Source organism: Crocuta crocuta, unplaced genomic scaffold (genome assembly GCF_008692635.1).
Source record: "Crocuta crocuta isolate KB4526 unplaced genomic scaffold, BGI_CrCroc_1.0 scaffold288, whole genome shotgun sequence".
Taxonomy (NCBI): Eukaryota; Metazoa; Chordata; class Mammalia; order Carnivora; family Hyaenidae; genus Crocuta; species Crocuta crocuta.
Genome location: NW_027532607.1, coordinates 93,162 through 100,388, shown reverse-complemented (window position 1 = coordinate 100,388; position 7,227 = coordinate 93,162). Strand labels below are relative to the sequence as shown.

Below are 7,227 nucleotides of genomic sequence, written 5' to 3'. Positions count from 1 at the left end.
GGGTGGTTCTCAGGCCTTGGGAGCCAGGGAATGTGCTTTCTTCAAGGCGGGGATGGGGGATCTTGCCCATAGATCCTGAAATGGACTGGAGCCTGCAATGCCTGGAATGTTCCTGAGGTCCAGGAGGGAGCCTCCCCTAGTAGATCCCACCGGAAGGGCAGGATAGCTCGCTAACACCACCCGATGAAATATGGTGTTTTCCAAATTTGATGGCATGGCACGGTCTCGTCGACGGAAATGATCCTGGCCGTGAAGAATAAATAAAAGGGAAACTGGGTCCTGGAAGATCTCCCAGCTGTTTTCCTAAGCCCTGTGGGGACCCCGAAGGCAGTGCCAGAGAGCCTTCTCTGAGAGCAGCCCTGGGCAGACCAGGGCCCGGTGTGGCCTGAGGCCTCTATGCGGTTGGCTGCCTTTCCTGACCATTAATCGCTACTAAGTGTCATTACTGCTAATAAAATTAACCGACTTTATACTGGACTTCTGGGGCCATCAATCACAGGGCCTATTAAACGAAATTTTTAAAAAATAGGTGCCTATGGATAGGGGAGAGGGTGTTTGCTGAGTCTGGCTCACAAGTGCAGGCGAGGCCATGCTGGTACTCCGCAGCTGTCAGAAGGTCATGATCAGTGACAGCACCCTTAATTGGACAACCAACTCCAGGCCTTGACACTGTACTATAGATAGGAGTGTCTAAGGCAAGAACACGGCTGCACACAGGAAGATTCTGGGCCCAGGGCTGAAAAGCTCCCCAAATTCTCCCTCCCACTCTCACTTCTGCTTCCCTCTATGCATTTGGTTCATTCTTTTTCTCTCTCTTTGGATCAACTTCCTCTATTTATCTCCTGAGTTACAAGCCCCATCACCCAAGAAAGAAAGAGAGAAAGCAACTGTATGTGCACTTCATTCAAATTCCGAGTTCCCAGAGAAAGGACTGATTGGCCCAGCTTAAGTCACGTGATTCCTCATTGGTCCAATCAGTAGGCCAGAGCAGCAAGGTCATGTGGTATAAAATGGCTGGCCCCATGGTATCCGTGTAGCTGGGAAGAAGTGGTGTGTAGCCAACTCAACAGACATTTGCAATCTAAAGGCCTGAGTAATAAGCACTCAAAAAGTGATAATGATATAAATTATAGAAGGTAAGATATAAGATGTCATATAGCTATAAAGATACAATATCGTTCTTAGAATGCCATTTGAGGCAGGCCTTGAAGGATGCGCAGCCCCATTGGTCAAACCTGCTATCACTCTCTGCTTGTTCTCTCACCTGTCAATCAGCCGCTACAAGGGAGGACCCCGTTTCCAACACACAGCAGCAGCATGAGCGGTTTTCCCTCACACCAGCACCTGCCATGGGGAGGCGGACATCTGTGGGACTAGATGGCCCCTGCTCCCTTTGCGCCTTTCACACTGGAAGCCAGTCAGGGTGGGGCCTCCTCAGCAAGAGCTGACATCTGGACCTGCCAAGGGTCAAGCTCTAAGAGTTTCCTGCCAGGCTGCAGGGAGGGGCTTGGGTGTAGACCTGGTGGACCGGAAATTTACCCATTTGCCCCCAGGTTAATGATTAACGGGTCCCTGCCCTCACCCTGTCTAGCAGGAGAGGCTACGGCCAGGCTGGGCCGGGAGGAGCCTGATAGCATCTGTCTCTGCTCAGGGGTTTCAGAGATATGCTCCATACTGGGTTGGCTGCATCTGATGGATTTAGAATCTACGGGCACTTTCTGGGGGCACCTGGGGCCTGGCCAGAACCCATGCTCTCCCTAGGGCGGTGTGGCATCCAGCCAGATGTCCTGGCTGGGGCAGGTGGCTCTACACAGGAGAGCCGGGCCCGTGGTTCCACGGAGAAGGCGCCTCTCCGACCACTCCACTGGGCCAGACTGGCCTTGGCCATGGCATATGAGCAAGAGTGACAAGGGCCACATCCAAGCATAAGCTTTAAGAGCCATCACCTGGTTTTATTTTTGCTCACTTATCTTGGCTTCCTCTCACCTGGGTCTGGAATGGTATATATTCTGCCCATGCTGAGGACCGCCAGAGTACAGGATAGAAAATAGAAGAACAGTCTCAGAACCATCTCTGCTGTATGGCTCGGGCTAGTCCCTGCCTCTTCATTAAACTTTATTTCCTTATCTGGACGAAGGGAAGACTCTGCCCAGGTGAGAGAATAAAGCATCTTGCAAGAGGAAGGAATCTTGAGAAACTCTAACCAGCAGAAAGGTGAACCAGAGAGTCCCAGGCACTGTGGTGGGTACTTCCCATATAATCTTCGTAGCAGCCCCAAGAGGTAGAAAGGATCTTCTTTGTTCTTCCCGGAGGAGAAACCCAAGGCTTCAAGGTTATGCAACTGGGAAGTGGCAGCCTGACTTCAAAATCCATGAACTTCGGATACAGAAGAATAGGAAGACTGGGACTGACGGCCTGATGGAAATTCATCCACCCATCTGTCAGTTCATCCATTCATCTGTTCATTTGTCCTTCCTTCCTTCCTTCCTTCCTTCCTTCCTCCCTTCCTTCCTTCCTTCCCTCCCCTACCTCCCTCCTTCCTTCCTTCTACCATCCAGGTCTTCCCTAAGGATCTCTTTGTAACAGGCACTGAGCGGTCAGATGATTGGAGATCTAGCTGGGAATTATGGAAACAGGCTAGGCTGGCATGGGATTACATGGACAGCAATGTAACCCACGGGAGAGAGGGATAACAGGGAATTGTTGAGTGCTCAACACCCATATCTGTCTGCCTCTCCCCTCCAGGCAGCAGCCAATACTACACACAGTTTTTCCCAAACTTTCCTGATCATAGAAGCTGCCCCAGGTGTGGAGTAAATACAGATTCCCAGGCTGCGCCCCAGACTGATAGAATCAGAATTGCCAACTGTAGATCCTGGGCATCTATATTTTTAACAGGCACCCAGATGATTTGTATGATTGGGCAAATTTGGGAAATAGAATGGTAACAAGAGCAGAGACTTTGGTATCTGGAAAACTTGGGCACCAGACCTTGTTACAAGCACTTGGGTTTTCTACTCTGTGAAATGGGCACGTACCCCATGGGGCTGGCCTGCCTGCCAGGAGGGAATAAATGAAGCCCCCCCTAGAAGGACCCCTTCCTCTTGCTTGTCCCATGTCCTCTTTACCCCCTCCCCCCATCATGACCCCTGAGGGTCACTGTCTTCCTCTTTTGCTCTCTCCAGCCTGACCGGGCGGGAGGTCCTGACACCCTTCCCAGGGCTGGGCACCGCTGCGGCCCCAGCACAGAGCGGGGCGCACCTGAAGCAGTGTGACCTGCTGAAGCTGTCCCGCCGACAGAAGCAGCTCTGCCGGAGGGAGCCCGGCCTGGCCGAGACCCTGCAGGATGCTGCCCACCTCAGCCTGCTCGAGTGCCAGTTTCAGTTCCGGCATGAGCGCTGGAACTGCAGCCTGGAGGGGAGGACAGGCCTGCTCAAGAGAGGTAGTGGGGGGAGTGGGGAGGAGGGGGCTGGGGANGGGTCAAGGCCCCCATTTCTGCTCCCCTGGCCCCAGGGCCCAGGCCACGCTGCCCTCGTGAACCTCCCACAGTCCCAGCGAGAAGAGTCCTAGGAGTTAGTGAGGCCCAGTCTTTCCCTCAGTTTTGGGGGAATGGAGGAGCAAGGCAGATACAGGCAAAAAGGAGGCCCAGCCCATTCCTGGATCTTGGAGGCCCCCACAGATAGGTGGACCCCCCAGTCCCCTCCCTCAGCGCCCTGCACACACACGTGCACACACATGCAAAACTAGGTGCAAGAACATATGAAGGTGGAAGGCCGGTGATAGTTGGCCAAATACCCTGAGATAGGCCGGATTCACACGTTCACCCGCTCACCTGTGACTTTGTGCATCACATGCATTGGTCCATCATTTCCTCCTTCCCTTCTTTTCACACCCACCTTCTTCCCTCCTCCCCGCATCTTCCCACACGTCACTCACTAAGTATCTGGTGAAGCTCGCAGAGAGCCAGCCCCTGTGCTGGATGCTGGAGGCACAGAGCTGAAGGAGACCCTGTCTGCCCTTGGGGAGCTGACAGCCTAAGGGGGAAACAGGTCATTATGTGACTCTGTCACCAAGGAGCAAGGGCTTTTACAAAAAGGCAGTGATGGGAGCAGCTGGGTGGCTCAGTCCATTAAGTGTCCGACTTCAGCTCGGATCATGATCTTATGGTTTGTGAGTTCAAGTCCCACATGGGCTCTGCACGGTCAGTGCAGAGCCTGCTTGGGATTCTCCCTCTCTCTCTCTGCCCCTCCCCTGCTCATGCCTGTACTCTCTCTCTTTCTCTCTCTCTCTCTCTCAAAATAAATAAATAAACTTAAAAAAAAAAAGAGGCAGTGATAGCATATGGGAGGAGCCAGCTCTTTCTAGGCCAATTGCTCTCCATGGCTGGGAAGGCCTGGAGCGATGCTACTTCCTCGGTGTTGCCGGCATCCAGGTACCGGAGAGCAGGCGGGGTAGAGTGGGTTTGTGCCCCAGCCTGCAAAAACACAAGAGCAGTGATGGTCCTGGAAGTGAGCCAGATGGTCAGTCTAGAACAAGTCACGCAGGAGACTCAGAGTCACTCTGTCATTGGGTCTGCTCCACGGTAGGCAGCAGAGAGTGACATTTCAGAGGCAGCATGAAACACAGGAAGCCCTCAGAGCCTATTTCAGGGGACCAGGGGCCCCGTATATGGCGTTCAGCTTGCTCACATGTGGGCTTCAGGTCAAGATCAGCGGTTTGGCCCCAGCTCTGCCTCTCAGCAGGTGCCAAGTCGCTTCTCTTTGCATCTGAGTGTTCTCATCTGTCCAGTAGAGGCAGGCACCCCTGTCTGCTGCCCTGGGAGTCTGTGCATACACTCCACAGTGAACTTGAAAGTTCCATCTAAACAACAGCTTGCAGTCTGAGTCTAAGGGGCTGAGTCACAAGGCTGCTCCGGGCCATGTCCTCAGGTCCATGTGACCCTCGCCTGGCTCAATGCAGCGACCCCATCAAGCTCTTCTGCCCTCAGAGGGCAAAGGGCAGCCTCTGAGCCCACTCTCCTCCTCCCTCCCGGATTTGCCTGTCCCAGGTTTCAAGGAGACGGCCTTCCTGTATGCAGTGTCTGCCGCCGCCCTCACCCACACTCTGGCCCGCGCCTGCAGCGCCGGGCGCATGGAGCGCTGCACCTGTGACGACTCTCCGGGCCTGGAGAGCCGGCAGGCCTGGCAGTGGGGCGTGTGTGGCGACAACCTCAAGTACAGCACCAAGTTCCTGAGCAACTTCCTGGGGCCCAAGAGAGGAAGCAAAGACCTGAGGGCACGAGCAGATGCGCACAACACCCATGTGGGCATCAAGGTGAGCACAGTGCCGGGGGGGCCCGAAGCCCCGCCCCAGGCAGGGTGCAGGGCCAGGGAGCAGGGTCTATAGGAGGGCGTGCCCCTCCACACACACACAGAGCTGTTCCAGGAGGAACCTCATCCCTTCGACCAGCACACCATTAGCAGGTGCCAGGAAGTGGGGGAGGGTCCCGGGCGGCATGGCGGGCTGGGCTAGGCGGCAGGTGGGAGCCAGGCTTGGGATGCGGCCATGATGAGGCAGAAGCGTGTTTGGAGGGGGGTCTCCATTCCATGGACCATCCTTCCTGGACATCCTAGAAGCCAACATAGTTTGAAAACTTTGATATCGTGCAACACCACTTCTTCCTCCATTTTACAGATGGAAGGATAGGGGTGGGGGCCCCCCTCCTTAGCAGAGGACACACAGTAGTGGGAGGACCGGAGGGTAAAAGGCATCTGGGTCTATTGGGATGAGAGGCTGGGGGAGGCTAGGGTTCAAATTCTTTAGCAAATGGGATTCTGTGTCCTCATCACTGAGTTGGGGTAAACCAGGGCTGCCGAGTTCAGTTGTGCATGCTTTCTACTCTACAAGAACTCTGGGCCAAGGGAAGGAGCTGGGGCTCAGGTCCGGCCCACATTGCTCTCCCCCAGGTGCGTACATTGGCCCAGCAGCAAGGTGGCCTTGAGCTGGTTTACACAAAGGTGGCATGTGAAATAGCTTGGGTCNCTCTAGAGGCAGGCTGGGGGCAGGACCCTGACCATGCCCGCATTCCCTCTCTCCTCGCAGGCAGTGAAGAGTGGCCTCAGGACCACGTGTAAGTGCCACGGAGTGTCGGGCTCCTGCGCCGTGCGCACCTGCTGGAAGCAGCTCTCCCCGTTCCGCGAGACGGGCCAGGCACTAAAACTGCGCTATGACTCAGCTGTGAAAGTGTCCAGCGCCACCAACGAGGCCTTGGGCCGCCTGGAGCTATGGGCACCTTCCCGGCCAGGCAGCCCCACCAAGGGCCTGGCCCCGCGGCCAGGGGACCTGGTCTACATGGAAGACTCCCCTAGTTTCTGCCGGCCCAGCAAGTACTCGCCGGGCACGGCGGGCCGGGTGTGCTCCCGAGAGGCCAGCTGCAGCAGCCTGTGCTGCGGGCGGGGCTATGACACCCAGAGCCGCCTGGTGGCCTTCTCCTGCCACTGCCAGGTGCAGTGGTGCTGCTACGTGGAGTGCCAGCAGTGTGTGCAGGAGGAGCTGGTATACACCTGCAAGCATTAGGCCCGGTGTGCCCTGGGGGGGGGGGCACCACCAGGACCCCGTGGTGCTCGGCCACGTGGAGGCCCCCAGCAGGCACATGCAGCATGCACCTGCCTACAACGTCTGTGCCTGAGCGTGCGCTCCTCTCTCCACGGGGCCTCAGCGGCCTTTCCCTCCCTGGACACCCAGCAAAGAGAGGTGGGGTGGGGGGGACCGGAACTGAGAGTCTCCAACCATGCTGGAGCAGGAGAGCAGAGCAGGAGGGGATGTGTGGGGGAGTAAGGGGGATCAAAGGAGGAAGGACTGAGGGTTTTTGAGGGGGTCATCTCGCTATCTCAATTCCTCGGATGAGTGGCCTAGAGCCAGCAAGACTGGCCCAGTGGGGCGCTGGGAGGCAGTGTCCGCTGGAGCCTGGCAGGGACGGGTCAGGTCAGGAGCCTGGCAGGGCTGGTCAGTCCAGCCCTCAGCCCTGCTCAGGTGGCAGTGAGTCCTGGGGGCGGTCACACGGCTCTACCACCTGGGGCTTTGCTGGACTAGAGGTGGGGGAGGGGGAGGCCAGGTGGTAGGGGCCATTTGGAGAAAGGAAAGCTTTCTGGGTTTCAGGGAAGACAAGTCAGATCCCTGCCCTGGAGCCTGGTGCACTTGAGTTGGCTTTTTTTTTTTTTTTTTTTTTTGTGACAGGGAGAGAAAAGA

The 7,227-nt window shown here is 56.2% G+C and overlaps 1 protein-coding gene across 1 annotated transcript in view; it reads left to right on the top strand.

The window, feature by feature from the left end:
- The window catches only part of WNT9B (Wnt family member 9B), a 40,589-nt gene extending 33,627 nt beyond the window's left edge, over positions 1 to 6,962 (top strand). The window contains exons 3-5 of the mRNA XM_077780355.1: positions 3,186 to 3,442; positions 5,048 to 5,313; positions 6,082 to 6,962. Coding sequence (XP_077636481.1) covers positions 3,186 to 3,442; positions 5,048 to 5,313; positions 6,082 to 6,555 — 997 coding nt within the window. The 3' untranslated portion in view covers positions 6,556 to 6,962. The remainder of the gene's footprint in view (positions 1 to 3,185; positions 3,443 to 5,047; positions 5,314 to 6,081) is intronic.
- The last annotated feature ends 265 nt before the right edge of the window (positions 6,963 to 7,227 follow it).